Source organism: Petaurus breviceps, unplaced genomic scaffold, assembly GCF_028583685.1.
Source record: "Petaurus breviceps papuanus isolate PSGF00001 unplaced genomic scaffold, PetGlider_PUasm1.0 90895, whole genome shotgun sequence".
Lineage (NCBI taxonomy): Eukaryota > Metazoa > Chordata > Mammalia > Diprotodontia > Petauridae > Petaurus > Petaurus breviceps.
Genome location: NW_027187372.1, coordinates 14,954,942 through 14,972,092, shown reverse-complemented (window position 1 = coordinate 14,972,092; position 17,151 = coordinate 14,954,942). Strand labels below are relative to the sequence as shown.

General features: G+C 34.7%; 1 protein-coding gene across 1 annotated transcript in view; it reads right to left on the bottom strand.

Moving 5' to 3' along the window:
• RGS21 (regulator of G protein signaling 21) overlaps window positions 1-4,206 on the bottom strand; it is a 33,569-nt gene extending 29,363 nt beyond the window's left edge. The window contains exons 1-2 of the mRNA XM_069074327.1: window positions 4,196-4,206; window positions 410-486 (exon numbers count right to left, since the gene is read on the bottom strand). Coding sequence (XP_068930428.1) covers window positions 410-486; window positions 4,196-4,206 — 88 coding nt within the window. The remainder of the gene's footprint in view (window positions 1-409; window positions 487-4,195) is intronic.
• Between the last annotated feature and the right edge of the window lie 12,945 nt (window positions 4,207-17,151).

Here is a 17,151-nt window from a genome sequence, read left to right as displayed (position 1 = left end):
TATCTATCTATCTATCTATCTATCTATCTATCTATCTATCTATCTATAATATGCCCAGAAGAGGCAATATGTTATAGTATATAGACAGCTGGGCTTAACAAAGACCTAAGTTAAAATCTTTCCTTTTGACAATTACTAGATGTGTGACCTTGGGCAAATCAGGCTCTTTGTGGTTTCAGACACTTTTCTAGGACTAATCTACTCCACCACAGACAGTTTTTATTTGCTTTGGTAGAAGAATGAAATTGGGGATAGGATCTGCTTTACTGATGGGAATTTCCATATGATGAGGTAACCATGCTAGTGATATCATAGCTCCATGACTATAATCACAACTCAGAAGGCAGCCTTTGTGCTTTTATTCAAATTTCTATTTCGATAAAACTGTGCATCAACAGCTTGGTCTTACCTTTGTTGGCTAGCAATGTATCCATGGACTCTGACCAGGCCATTGGGTTTGTGGGTGCTGACCTGTAGAAACAACATCTACCCTTGAAAATAGCATTGTGATCTTTTGCCTTTACAAACTATAGTCATCTTGATGCTCTCTCTGTATATATAATTCTTTAAAAACAACTTTAATGGGCTGTTGATTAATAGCTTTTAGCATTTCAATATGAATCCAATAGTGAAAGGTCAATACAAATTATATAACCATTCTTTTCCAGTGTGAATCTAACCTAAGAGACCCTAAAATATAATGTAATTTGGCATTGGCGACTTCTTTATTAATCTAGCAGACAGTAGTAATAATATTTGCAATTGGTCCAACTATAACAGAGGCACAAGAGAGATATTATTCATTGTTCTGTAGGGGAGTACTGAATTACTTCTTAACTATGAATGGATTAACCATTAATTTATGTGACACTCTTCTACTCTGTCCCAGAAATAAATATCCAAAGGCTTTTCACGATAGCAATAGTGATAAATGAACTATTTTCCAATATTTTTGAGGATAAAAATTGGCTCGGTTCACAATTCTTCTTCTCAATGAGGTTTTGATTAAGAGTTTCAAGTAAGTAATAGTCTTGAAAATGCTTGTCTGTTTCCAAGGATGCTGAAAACCCCTGCCTACTGTTCTTCAGGACCCCAACCCGAAGACAAGATTGGTATACAATGAGTTAGTATGCTCCAAATTCTGGGCTAATTTATATAAGTTATCTAATGGTCTGTCATAACAGAGTATGAACTTTTCCAAATACACACACACACACACACACACACACACAGAATATTTTATTTTGCCCTCAGCCTTCTGAAGGAGTGTCATTTTAGAAGAGCTTGAGGTAATAGTAAATCAGTTTTAGGATAAACAATTTTTTGTCATATGGGCTTTTTCATGCATTTTTCACTTAAGAAAAACCAAAAATTCTCAGTCTTCTACAACAGAAAGCACATGTTTCAAGGAAGGAGAAGTGTGCTACTTTGGTAGGATGACTGTTTTGAAAAGTAGTGGTAGTGTACAACTTAAACTTTTAAAATGAGACCTTGACAATTTGAAAGATGCTTTTAAATGAGATTAATTTATATTAGTATCATTCCCATACAACTATCTTAAAATTAACTTCTGAGGCTATGTTATGTGATTTTAAGTTTTATTCTTTTCCTTTCTGTCTTCTGGTCTAATAATATGTTTATGGAATTAAATGGTATTAAATTAATTCTCCCCCCACCCCAGGAGCAATTATGCCCCTTTCTCTCATAACAAGGGTAACATTTCTGATGATCTACACAGACAGTTAAAAATTTCTCTTTCTACCTTCCATTTTCTTATTTTACAGTTTTAATGGCTTAATGCTTCTGGAAGCCTGAATTTCTTCCATGTGGGCACTCTATCCTTTCTGTAGAGAGTTAACTATGTAATATATGTTACCATACATTTTTTTTAGCTTTACTTATATAGGTTTCTTTCTTACAAGGGAGGATTCATTGGGGAGATGATCATTAAGGGAAAGTGATAGGTTTCTAAAAAGGGGAGGACATTTTTCAGACCTGTGATTTCTTTGGAGTGTGGTGAAATGTGATACCACCTCTCTGATGTGGGGATGCCAAAGACAGATCAACAAAATTATGTAATTTAGAGTCTTAGAGAGTTGTCTTGGTCAAGGAAAGGAAAAATATTTGAAGGGTGTATTATATTATAAAAATTCGACTTTTATGTGAGCATGTCAGCTAAGTAGTGTATTCAGAGGTAGAAGGGAGCTAGGTGAAAAGTGAACACATGGGTTTGACTGTCATTTTTGTATTTTTCTTTGTTTTAGAAATTTCTCATCAAATGCAAATCAGAAAGCAAACTTAGGTTGACTTTAAAATCTGGCTAGCGTGATGCAGCCTTACAGATATTAGGATCTGTTTCCATAGTCTTGAGAATGCAGGGTCACTCAGAGGTCAGGATAAAGATTAAGACTTCTGTCATCCTAGAAAAGGTCAGTATGTTTCTATGCATTAACTTGACTTGTAGGTATTTTAAACTGTGATACTATTTTCTATTTCTGAGAAAACTCCTTTAATAATCCAAAACATAGGAAAAATATAGGCAATTTAATTATTATCAGCATTTCAATAGAATCAGTAATTTGTTTGGTATATTCTCCTTTGACTGATAAGAGTTCAACCCTCCTATAATTTAGTTATGTAGTTATTTAATTTTTACATTCTGTTGAAATACATTTTATTTATTAATTCTTAAATAATTCTTGGTGTCTAATTTTGTCCATGATTTTTTTTCTTAACCCTTTGATAAAGGGTTTTTTTGACCCTTTAAAATATTTTTGTCATTTTATGTTTAGGTAAAAATAGGTTAAGGAATTCATCATTTCAAATAGAATCAATATATACCATAATGTAGTGTGGGGGTAGGGGAGAGTGGTAGCTTTGAGATCAGAGAACTTGTTTTTGAAACTTAACTCCTTCACTACCTCTACAACAAATATATTGATAAAATTTGCATACATATGAATTTGGAAAAGTAGGTGATCACTGATTTTCAAAGTACTCTGAGGGTTAAAGTCTCTGTGGGTGAATAGCATGCATACCCATTTTCCAGTTGGTAGCTACCTCCTCCCTTATATAATTCCAAATTTGCCTTAGATAGAGGGTTTGTGGTACATTTTCTTATTTCCTGTCAAATGAATTATGCAAGTAAAATATTTAATTTTTACAATATATTCAGATGTGTATCTGGAGTCAAACACCTACCAGAAATATGTCACAGGTGCATCATTAATTTCCTTTCAATTTTCTTAATTTAAAAAAATTCCATAAAGACCATCAATATTCCCATTTTTGAGTCCAATAAAGAGGCATGCCAAATGTTTCTAGATACCTGTATGACTGGGTAAGTTCCTTACCCATTTTGTGAGTTAATTTCCTTGTCTGTGAAATGGGGGTCATATGAGTATTTACCTCACAGGAACTTTTGTGAGGATGAGATGATGTAATACATATTAAGTGTTTTATAAATATTATTATGTTTACTCTCCTCATCTTTTTCAATAAAGTTCATAGAAATACTGTTATGACAAATCCGACCTTGCCTGCTATTCACTTTTGTATTTAATATTATAAATTGACTTACAAATATGTCATTTAATATATTGTACCATGAACTATATATTTGTATTATTATTATAGTTTTATTTTTTTAACTATAGAAGCTAGATTGCTGATATGTTAAAATGTGATGTGTAACAACTTTGTCAATTCACTGTGTATTAGGGAATAAAAAAATCCAATCCAGGTGTCTTTCAGGAGATAACCTGCGTTTAAGGAGGACACCATTCCCTCCTTTTTGAATGGGTAGTGCTTATTTTAAAATCCCCAAATAAAAACACATACAACAATTTAGAAATGTTTTCCTATCACAGAATAACTAATGTTATATGTTACATAATTTTTGTTTAGCATAAAATCCATGGGTTAAAAAAACCAGCTGAAATAAGGTTACATATCTGGTTCTAGATTTGTTCATGTTCATGAATCTGTAAGAGCAAGCCCAAGAATGTTGGCATCTTTTAAGAAATAGGAGAAAAGTAGAGGAGGAAAACATGGAAGAACAAATCAGAGAAATGGCAACAATTAGCATATTTGTCATGAGCAAGGAAAAAAGAAAACATCCATCCAGACTTATCAAAAAGTCAAGTGTTTCATTCTTTATATAATCTAAGAATAAAAATAACTTCAAACAACTCACTTCACTGGCATTTTTCGTTCCACTCTCTGACTGTCACAGATGATGCAGAATGTCTCTTTCTGACTGATCTTCAGGCTGAAGATAACGTGACAGCAGGAACATGACAATTAGTATGCAAATACCTGGTCATTGGGTTATAAATTAACATTGTTTAAATCATACTTTTCTATTATGTTTCAGTTTAAGTTTGAGAAGGTTCAACAGGCTATTACTTTCATTGGTTAACACTTTTAAACTTCCTGATTACCAGAATAACAATGTAAACAAATAGGGCAGTTCTGTGAGTTCTAGGACATACTTTAAATATGTTCCTGTAATACAGCTTATATTGAATACACTATTTCATGTGAAGTCAAATCAACACAGAAAATTACACTTGGAGTTTTAATATTCATAGTTTGGTGTTCATACTTATGTTTGTAGGACTGTAACAAGATCTTTTTTGTTTGTCTTTGGATTTTCAAAGACAGGGTACAAATGATTTCTATCAACTTATGCTTTAACTACATTTACTTAATGTAGTATATATTTATATATACATATATGTATAGATATATACATGTTTTCACATGTAGTATTGGTCTTTTTCCTCTGAAAACTCTAATAATTACGTGCATTTACATATTATTTTTAGCCATGGATCTCAGGTTTTTTTTGTCTACTTTTTTCACAATTTCTCTATCAAAGCTATTAATATGAATCTAGTAACAAGGATACCTGAGTGAAAAAATGCAACATTTTCAGAAAGGTGAGGTTCTCATTAAGACATTATGGTTTTCTGAATGCAAAGCTCTTCATACTTTAACCCCCCCCCAAATAAGTGATTATTTCCTTCAATATTTGAGTTATAAAAATCATAGAAAATCAGAACTCAGAGGGATCTTTGGAGTTAACAAGTCTAATCATTGTATACAACTAAAACTCTTAACTTTAAAACAGTCCAGTGATATAATTTCTCTCCTTCAGTGAATGAAAAACTCATCATCTAACAAGGGAATCCATCTTGTTATTGAATATCTTTAACTATTTGGGATTTCTTTTAAGACCAAATATACCTACCTGTTCTGTACCCTTACCCTCCACTTGTTTTAATTCTGCTCTCTAGAGGTATATAGAATAAATCTGATATTCTTTAATTGTCTAGTCTATCAAAATTTTGAAGACAACAATCACATATATATATATATATATCCTTAGCTCCTGTGCCTTTTTCTCCATCATGTTAAGCATCCCCAATTCCTTTGGAGATCCCTGTTCATCCTTTTCTTGAACACAGGGAAGAGATAGAAATGGTATTTGATGGCATTCATGATAAGTGAGATTTTCCAGTACTTAGTAAATCTTCCGAAAATGATTAGGATATATTTTAAGGATATCCCAACTTTTAAAAACATAGATAATAGAATTACTATTTAATATATTGCTGTTTCAGTGAACTAAACAAAGCTTCTGAGTACCAGAGTGTGCTATGATCTTGTATATATAAGTCCTGAACTCATAGTCTACGAATAGCAACAAATTAGTAACTCATTAATCTAATAAAGTAGAAATATGACCTATATGTACTATATAGACATGTAATGCAATGGGAAAATAAGCAATTTAATACAATTTAGGAAGTATTTATTCAACACTTGCTATGTAATAGGCACATCACAAGAGTCTACTTTCACAAAGGCAAAATGGGAAAAACAACAGTATCTGGCCTTAAGGAGCTTATATTGCATTCTCAAAATTTGCAACCTTTACACAGGTAAGTGCATAATCATATGAGAGTGGAGACAGGGCTAACATTAGTAGGGAAATAAAAAAAGGCTTCCCTTAGGACAGGGGTTCCTAGTTCAGGATTCATGGAACTTCAAGAAAATAGTTTTTAGCATTTCTCTGGTTATGAATTTAAAATACTGTATATATAAATGCATGCATACATATATATTTATGTGTCTACACATATACACATACATATATGCACACATACACATATTCTGAGAAGGATCCATTGGCTTCATTAAATGCAAAAGGGGTCCATGACAAAAATAATACTGAGAATGTATGCCTTAAAAGGTATGCCTGAGCTTCGAGTGAAGCTAGAAATTATACAAGACAGAGGTGAAGTATATTCCAGATATGAAGAAGTTTCTCATGTAGGAAATCATAGTTAGACTTGTGATTAACCAAGATTATTTTGGCAACTGTGTGAAGGAAGAGAAAGGAGATGCCTGGGAGCTAGTAGTCCACTTAGGAGGCTTTTGTAATAGTGCAAGTATGATTTGATGATGACCTTAATTGGATGGCACCATGGGAATGAAGAGACAGGATGGATGGAAGAGATATACAGGTATAATTAGACCAGACTTGACCACTGATTGATTAGGAGGGGTGAGAATTAAGAGTCCGTTATGTCTCTGATCTTTCAAATCTGAGTGATTTAAAAGGTGATGGTGCTTTTAATAGAAATAGGGGAGTTTGGAGGTGGTATGGGTTGGGTTGGTATTAGGAACCAAAATAACTTTAATTTTTAGAAATTTTGAGATTGAGATCCTCAGGTAACTTCCTGCAACTGTAAGAGATATAGGAGAGGGGCGGCTAGGTGGCACAGTGAGTAGAGCACTGGCCCCGGAGTCAGTAGGACCTGAGTTCAATTCTGGCCTCAGACACTTAACAGCCACACAAAAACACTAGCCGTGTAACCTTGGGCAAATTACTTAACCCCAATTGCCCTCCAAAAGCCAAAAAAAAAACCAGAGATATAGGAGAGATATTCAAAGGAGAGCCCAGAAATAAATATAAATATTTGGTATTGATGATGGTGATGACAGCTTTAAGTTTGCAAAATTATATATAAATATTCATTCTCATGATGAACTTGTGAAGTGTGGCTATTATTATCCCCATTTTCTTGATGAGGAAACTGACTTAGAACTGTCAAAAGTCCCATCACTAGTGAGTACCTGAAGTAAGATTTGAACTCAGGTTTTCCTGACTTCAAATCCAGTTCTCTATTCACTTCTTAAATGGAATAGAGATGATAATTAGGTGCATAAGAACTGATAATATCACCAAAAGAAAGGGAAGAGATAAAAGCCTAGGACTGAGCCTTGGGAAACCCCCATGATTAATGGGTGGAACATGAACATTAATCCAGTTTAATAGAACAAGAAGCAGTTTCTCCCATAGGTAATGAAGGAGGAGAGAATAGTCACAAAAACAGAGGGAGGAGAAAGAAACAACTGGTGGGGGTGGACAAAAAATGAAGGTTTAGTTCTACGTTTAGAGATTGAAAAAAGGACATTGGAACTATTGGAAACAAAAGATTATTAGAAAATTTGCAGAGAGCATCTTGACTTGAGTAGTGGAGTTTGAAGGCAGGGATTAAGAAATGAATGGGGGTTGAAAAAGTGGAGACAAGTAGAACAGCATGCCTTTTCTTCATATTTGACCATAAAAGATAATAAAAGACAATTATTGCAATGCAATAAGATGATAATTTGATAAGGTGGAAGGATAAAGTGTGTTTGTTGTTATTCTTGGCTTGTTTTTATTGTGTTTAAAGGATGACAGAGACTTGGGCATGTTTGTAGGCTGCAAGAAAAGAGGGAGGAGGTGAGGAGAGACTGAAGATGAGCAAATAGGAAGGATTATTGAAGGGGAGAATTCCTAGCGAAGCCAAGAGGTGGTGGGGTAGAGAGCAATTATATTTTATAGATAGATATACAGATGGACAGATCGGCATGTATACATACATATATGTGTGTGTGTGTGTGTGTGTGTATCTATAACTATATATCTGTAGTAGATAGAGAGCATGTCTTGAAGTCAGGAAAAGCTGGATTCAATACTGTCTCTGAGATATATTGCCTGTGTGATCCTGGGCAAATCATTTAAAATTTCAGTGTCCAGGCAAAGATCTAAGTCTCCAGGTTGCAGGTCTGTTGCCTGTTCACAATGCTAAAGTGAGTTTCCTCACCTGTAATCTTCTTAACCTGATAAAGTCACTGATTTAGACCTCCTTCTAACCCAACTAAAACAATCAAAGCTTTTAAGAAAAGGAAAGACTATATTTATCCTCCATATCCACTCACAACCCCAGTTTGAAAGACAAAAGACATTATGTTGTTCAATTAGAATTGTTTTGTAAAACAAAGCATTGTGTATCCATTCTTTGAAAATTTGGGTAGACAATATTGAATCCATTCCTTCCCCCCCCCCCATGCCTACATACAGGGTATCTCAGAAATCCTAGTTCATTAGCTTTAATAGTTTAAAACTGCAGTAAGACTTTTGCAACACCCTGTATTTTTATTTGTGGTCTTGAGTTTTATTTCCCAGATTTTCCATTTTACAAATGAGAAACTGAGACAAACAGGGTTAAGTGACTTCCCCAGGGTCACACAGCTAGTAAGTGTCTGAGGTCATATTCAAACTCAGATCTTCCTGATTCCAGGGTAGGCACTCTATATACTGTGCCACCTAGCTGCTTGATTATACAGAAAAAAAGTGGTAGAATCAAGCTTTGAACCCTGAGACTCTTACTTCAAACCCAGTATTCTTTTCAGTGACAAAGTTTGTCTAGTTTTAAGAGTACTTCAGCATCTATAGGCAAACCCTCAGAAACAATTCCCTCCTCCCTACCACAACTACTTAAACCTCTCATTTTAAGTGTAAGATATTTCACTCACTTATGTACCCTCTCCATCTCTCCCCCTCTATCTTTTCCCCACTTCTGTCTCTGTCTCTGTCTCTGTCTCTCTCACCCACACACACCCACACACACATAGCCACACACCAGATGTTTGTTAAAGGTGAAGGAGAGTAATAGGGGAAGGGAACAATAAAAACAAACAAAAGTAATAAAATTTTAAAGGAACTTAAAAGAATCTAAGTATTCTTTGCCAAAAGAGATTTTATGTTGAAATATGTTTATTACCTACATTAAAGATGGATTCCCATCATATCACCCAATATTCTTTTTTTAAAGAGGTAACTGAATTGTATTTATTACATAGCATGTCTCACACTACAATTGCTTTTGTAATCTATGCTATTTACATGTTTATACATTTATACGTTTGTTATTTCTTGAAAACTCTTCACAAAATCCAAATTGGAGACAAATTGAACACATTTGATCTCATTTCCTCTTCTCCCCCAACAGTGTCTCTTCCCCAGGCCAGTTTCTTTGTTTTACCTGCAAATGTCATCTTTATTCTTTGATCCATGCCTTTGTTTATGTTAGTCGCTTTCTTTACAATATATACACATCTTCTGTCCATTAAAATCCAGCTCAGATCCCATCCCCACATTAACTTTCCCTACCATCTATAACTCCTTTATCTCAAATCTTCTAATACACGTGTGTGCCACACTTGGTTCTGTACCACCTCATATTGCTTTCTAGTTCTTGCACATAAATCTTCGGTGCTCAATCAGATTACGAGCCTTTGAGGGCATGACTCTGTCTTGTCCTCTCTTGTATCTCCTACAGGATCTAAAATATTTCTAGGCACATAGCAGGAGCTATATAAATACTTGGTATTGACTGATTGAGAAGGAGAAATGTTTTTAGGAGCAAAGACTTGAAAATACTTCATTTTCCATATCATTTAGCTTTATATTTTTAAACTTATGAAATATAGTTGTATAGGCTGGGCAATGGGAAAGGGAAATTTTAAAATATATCTAGTTATCCTTACCAGTTTGTGTTCCAAATTTGGCTAGCTACCTAGAAATCATCACACATCTAATTTATTTTGACAGTGTGAATGAGTTTCTCTTCATTTGTCAATTACTGTTGGTAGAACTTTCTTTTTCTATATTTTGAAGGAGACTGGAAGTCATGAAGTATGCATGCTCCAGTGAATCTGGCAACAACAAATTCCTCATATTTGTCATTTTTGACCACTTTCACACTTTAATATAATGATTAGTGATGCTCAAACCTGTCTTCTGAGCTGAAATGTCATTTATGGGAGCTTTTGGTCAATTAACTTTTGGATAATCAATGTATTTTTCAAGGAAAGTGTTAAAGACATTTTAGAAATTTGGAGAATAAGTCCCTGAATCTTTGCTTTACTTCTCTCTCTCTGCCTTCCCAACCCCCCCAAACAAAAAATAAAGCTCAATGCATTTCATTGGTTGTTGCCTATTGAATCAAATAATAAATCCTTAACCTGACATTCATTTTGTTGTCATTATCACGGTTAAGTTGCTTTCAGTTTTGTCCAACTCTGTGTGATCCTATTTGGGGTTTTCTTGGCTGGGATATTAGAGTGGTTTGTTATTTCCTTCTCCAGCTCATTTTACAAATGAATAAACTGAGGCAAAAGGGTTAAGTGACATTTCCAAGTTCATACAGCTAGTAAGTGTTTGAGATTGGATTTGAACTCAGGTTTTCCTGACTCTAAACCCAACACTTTATCCACTGTGCCACCTAGTTGACCAGTAACATTCAAGGCTTTTCATAAAATCATTCCAACTTATATATTCAGTCTTCCTCCTGCCTTTCCATTAATTAACTGTGATTTTGTTAAACTAGATTAATTGCCACTTCCAAAGCACTTAGTATTTTCTGGTTTTGTCTCTCTACTTATACATGTCATCAACCTGAAGGCCTTTTTCCCACCCCATTTCCATCTATGAAAATTTTTCCTATCCTCTAATGCCTGGCTCATATTTTTCTCCTTTAAGAAACTTTCCATGATCACCCAGATAGAAGTCACCTCCCCCACATCCAGACTCAGGTATCACTTTTATTTTGCATTACTTATCATAAACTGCTTTGGATTTGTAGTTGTTTTTATGTGTATCATTTTCTATACTATATCATACATTCCTAGGGAGCTTGCACTATGTCTTGTACATTTTTGTATTCTCCACACTAATAGCATGGTGCTGAGAACATACTAAATGGTTAATGATTATTTGTTGAATAAATGAATTACTAGGGTCAACCAGATAGATATTTATGAGATCAAAATCAAAGCTGCAGTGAAAAATACTGTATATTTTAGTTATATGCTTTTAAACACTGAAGTAGATACAGTACTTCATGTTAAGAGTTTTGCAAGTATTTTTTCAATAAGTTACTGAGAAAAATAGAGACATACTGGAAAGCTGAAGTAAGGTCACCCAGGGTGACAAAACTAACCCAGCATTAAAAGTATTTTGGCAATATACTTCATAAGATCAAAGATAATAGGATAAACCATGCCTCCTTACTAGCAAGCATGGTGAACAGGTCGACACCTTAATATATGATGCTTTTTGAAGATCAAGATGTAGTAAGAAATATATAATCAGAAAGAGTTTTTGAGATACGCCTTCTAAAAATAAAGCAATAAATCGGATTTATAACCCATCTTTATTTCTGTAATAGTAAATCTTAGTGAGAATTACTTTCAAAGAAAAGACAGCATGTTCCCAGCTTGTTCTATCTTCTAGGTCCTTCTGAATGTTACATGTAGTAAGCAGATTGGAGTAAAGGAGAGCTAACATTTCTTCTGTTCCCCTAACCCAACTCTTGCTTTTTCTCTCCTCTCAATTCATTAACATATTTCCAAAAAAGTGGTTTACATTGTGGATTCCATTCATTAAATCTAAAACTACTCTTTGCAAGGTCACTAATGATCTTTTGCAAAGTCTAAAGGTCATTTTCAGTCCTAGGATCATAGCATCATAAATATTGAGCTAGGAGAGACTTTAGAGGCCTTCTGGTTCCACCTTCATTTTTCAGGTAAGGAAACTTAAGCCAAGATGAGTCAAGTGACTTTCCTAAGTTCACACAATGATCAGAAATGGGATTTGTACCCAGGTACTGTGATTCCAAATCTGTTCTACTTTTCATAGTTTCACATATTCTCCTTAAACTTTCAGCAACATTCTCTTCCCATTTTGGGATTTTATGACACTAAACTCTCTTGGTTTTCCTAGTGATGTGCTTATATTTTTCACTTCTTCTTTGCCTTTCCCTGTCCTCCTTAATTCTAGTGTCTTCCCTCTGTTGATTTTTTCTAATTTATCACATATATTTGTATTTTGCTTATGTATAATTGTTTGTATGCTGTCTTCCCCATTAGAGAGTAGATACTGTCTTTTGACTTTCTGTGCAACCCCAGCACTTAGCACAGTGCTGGCATATAGTACTGTTTATTGACTGATTTCTTGATTCCTACTTCTTTTTCCTTCTTCTCCTTAATCTGGGCATCTCTCAAAGCTCTGTCTTTAAATTTCTCCTCTTTCTACCTTATTCTCTTTGGCATGTTATCTATTCCCATGACTTCAAATATCAACACTATGAAGATAGTATATATCATAATAAAAGATGTAATTACAAAGATCAATTACAATGGTCAATTACAATGACCAGAAAAGACCTTTTATGGAAAAAAAGGTAAGGGATAGCTATTGACACTCTTTGTAATCAATTAATGTCCATGAAATGTTAAGAGATCTGGAGGAGGGTTATCATTATGTTACAGTAAGTGGATCCCTTGTGGAAGACTTATGAAAAGATATGAATGAGGGGCGGCCAGGTAGCACAGCAAGTAAGAGCACCGGCTCCAGTGTTGAGAAGACCTGGAGATCAAATCCCGGGCTTAGCACCCACCCAGAAACACCTGGCTGTGTAACCTTGAGCAAGTTACTTAACCCCAATTGATTAGGGGTGGCCAGGTGGCTCAGTGAGTAAGAGCACTGGCTCCAGTGTCGGGATGACCTGGATCAAATCCGGGCTCAGATACTCAGCACCACACCCAGAAATCACTGGTCGTGTAACCTTGAGCAAGTTACTTAACCCCTATTGCTTTAAAAAAAAAAGATATGAATGAGTCTCACATAGAACTAGAGTGCATTCAGGTTGAGATTTGTACAATTTGAGACAGTATCCACATCTATAAGCTTATAGATACATCAACATTTTGAACTATAGGATGACTATCAAATCTGATCTCTAGCCCTGACTTCTCCTTTGAGCCCCAGTCACAAACTTCTAACTACCTGCTCACAGGGCAGGTAGGTAGTGCAGTGAATAGAGCACCAGCCTTGGAGTCAGGAGGACCTGAGTTCCAATCTGACCTCAGACACTTAACACTTACTAGCTGTGTGACACTTAGCCCCCATTGCCCTGCCTTCCCTCTCAAAAAAAAAATTCATATAACTAACTGCTCAATATATCTACTGGGATATCTTACTATTGCCTCAAGAGGAAAAGGAACAAGTATTTATTCAGCACCTATTATGTGGCAGGTACCGGGCTAAATGTTTTGTAGATATTTCATTTGGACCCTCAGTCATGCTTCTAGACCACTGAAGGTTATGACAACTGTTAAACCCAATTTTCTCCTACATGGACATTTTCTTCTCTTAGTTTTTATGACACCGATTTCTCCCAGTTTTTCTATTAGGTCACTTTTTCTTCAGTCTCCTTTATTGGATTGTTATCCATCTCCTAACACCTAAAATGTGGTGTCTTCTAAGTGCCCTGTACACTTTATCTATCTGTCTTCCTGTCTTCTATCTATCTATCTATCTATCTATCTATCTATCTATCTATCTATCTATCTATCTATCTATCTATCTATCTATCACTCATCTCTCTCCTGAACTCCAGTCCTACGTCATCTATTCCATGCAGGACAACTTCACCTGGATATTGTTTTAGTAGTTCTATCAAACTCATCTTGTCAAAAATGGAACCCATCATCTTTGCTAAACATGCCCCTCCAAGCTTTCCTATTTCTGCTAAAGATACCACAATGCTTTTAGTCATTCAGTATTGCAACTGCAGAGCCATTCTTGATTTCTCTGTCTCTCTCTGTGTGTCTGTCTCTGCCTGTCTCTATCTCTGTCTGTCTCCATTTCCTGTTAGTTGCCAATTCTTATTAATTCTGTCTCAAGAAGATTGTTTACATTTACCCTCCCCCCTTTTTTACTACCCAAAGAACCACCCCTTTTATTCAGGTCATCTTCATCTCTTATTAAGATTATTGCATTAGTGTTCTTATTCTTTTCCCCCTAGCTAATCTCTTTTCTATGTTTCCCCCACAAATAAAAAAAAATCTTCTTTGAGCAGACATCTATCTAATGTCATTACCTTGCTCAAGAATATTCAGTGGCTTCTTATTGCTTCTAAAAGAAAATATACAGTCCTTAGGTTGGTTGTTAAATTCCTCCAAAATCTGCCACCAGCCTACCTTTCTTGACTTATTTAATGTTATCCTCCATTATATACCAAGTGTCTAAACCTGTTGTCCTATAAATTTATTATTTGATCTCCTATCTCTGTGTCTTTGGCTGGACTATTTGAATACTTATAATAGATTCTTTCTTACCTCTGTCTTTAAAATCTTTGATTTCCTTCATGGCTTAGCTTTTATTACTTAAGTATTACTTTTAAAATTACTAAAGTAAAGTATTTTCAATCTCTCTAATTGCTAGTGCTTCCTCCTACCTCAAATAACTTGTATGAATGATCAGTTTACATGTAAAACATGTTACATGTAAACCACAGGGGACCACAGTGATTTGAAGTACTAGTGGAGAGTTGGCTAAAGTTTATCAATTCTATCATCTTCCCTATTGCTGTTGTGACTATTGCTGTTATCTTTATCTTCTTCTTGAGTTAATTTTCATAGCAAGCAGGGATGTTTGGAATGAGGGCAGATTGAAAGACATGTACTTAGCCTACGTGCCCTTTTGGAATTTTGCTAAGTAGAAATGCTGGGATGAGTTGGCCACTCAGATCCATGCTTATTATAGGAGTGAAACAGAATAAGTAGTCCAGTTTGGTTGGAATATGAATTGAGTAGCATAGTGTGCAATATAGCCAGAAAGGATTGCAGTCAGAGAAAATTAAGTCTTCCTCCTACTTAGAATGGACTCTTTTGTATTCATCCTTTTTCTACTGAAATCCCTCATTTCCTTAAAAGCCTACTTCAGGAATCACCTCTGTGGAACTCTTCCCTTTCTTCCGATTTATCCCACCTTTCTGTCCATGAAAGACATGCCTACAGAGAGGAAATCACAAGTGTTTAAGCTACTGAGATAAGGAGTGAAAGTTTCAGTAGAAAACCAAGGCATTCCCTATATTCAATAGGTATTCCTTTAAAAAATGCCATTTCAGTATGTAATAGAAAAAGCACTGGGTTTGGAGTCAGGAGACTTAAGAGTCCTAATTATTCTATCTTATAGGTGTGTAACAATTGCCAGACAAATCATTTAATATCTTTGGATCTTAGTTTCCTATGTATAAAATAATGAGGCTAAGGACTATAAGAACAATTTCCTGTCAATAAAACTCTGATCCTAATTTTGAACAGTGAAGTTTGAAGAACAGAGAATTATTGTATAAAGTCACTTTATCTTCTTTTCCTTGTTATTTCAATCCCATCACTCTCCCCCCAAATATTAAAGGAAAGTGTTATATTTTCCACTAAGTTGCAAGTCTCATCATGGTAGAACTATGACTTGTTCATCTTTGTATCTTTATCTGTCTCCCATCCTCTGACAGATTAGGAATTTTAAGAAAGTTTCTTGAAGTGAATGAAGGCATTCTTATTTTATTTTTTGCTTTAAAAACTGTCTTTTTACTCTTGATGCAAAATGATTTAGTATTGAATTAGTCCTCTAATCAAGGTGATACCACTATTGAGCACTCAAGGAATTATTTGAAATTCATAGAGCATATTAAGTTGATTTCACTCACCAACCCTCCACCTTGTATATCTTTTTATTTTAGAATGTTCTCTTTTGTAATATAAGTAATAAATTGGAATTTTCTGCTTCAGCTGATGTTTTCATAACTTGAAGATAACATTGTTCACAGTATAATACAGAATGCAGGGATCTGCCTTTAGTCAGTCATTACAGATTGCAGTTTTCATAAGGTGGCTGGCCAAATACATTCTTCTTCACTTATAAAAGCAGATAGACATGAGTAGAGGTTACCTCTGTATAAGACTTCATAGTGTAACATTATATATCTCATGAATCCAGTAGCCATTTCCAGTGTATGAAATTAATTCAAACCTTGAGCTCTGTTACCATAGAATCAAATATTATACCTTTTCCTCCCAGAAGTCTGAATTAGTATAAGCTTTGCATATATGAAGAGTTCATGTTGGCTATAATTTAGAATAAATATTTAAGGTTCATTTTTGCCTAAAACTCTATTAAAGTGAATGTTTTCAAGACTTTTTCCATGGCCAGCAAAAATGAGTTAAAAAACAAAAAGAAACCCAACACACCTCTTGTTTATATACTTGTTTGTTTTTTGCTGGATGATTAACACTGGTCTTTCTATCCATAATACATTAACTGAGTACCTGTGTTATTCATTTAAAGTATATTTTCAATAACTTAAGGGCTGAATATAAGACTGGCTTTATAATAATACATAGCATTTATAAGTGGCTTGTATATATACTTTTAAGATTTGCAAAGTGCTTTGTATATGTCATCTCATTTGATACAACAACTTGGCCAGGCAGGTGCTATTATTATCTGTGCTTTGCAAATGAGTAAAGGGAAACTGAAAGAGATTAAGTAATTTGCTCTGGATCACACAATTCATAAAAATGTGATGCCAAATTCAATCTCAGGTCTTTATATCTCCAAGTACAGTGTTTCTTCTATTACCTGGCTGCCCAATTTTTTTTTCAAATCAAATGCTTCATTAACTTCTAGTTTACATCATTCATTTCCAGAAGATTTTGAGTTACAAATTTTCTCCTCATTTTTCCCTACCCAACACCCCAAAATAGTGAAACCACTGGATATCCCCTCCTCCAATCTACTCTCTCCCATATATTCTCCCATGACCCCTCCAAATTTCCAGTAGGGCACGGTGGATCTCTATGCCCCAGGGCCTGTATATCTTATTTCCTTTTACATGTAAAATAATATTGATAATAGTATATATATATATATATATATATATATATATATATATATATATATAT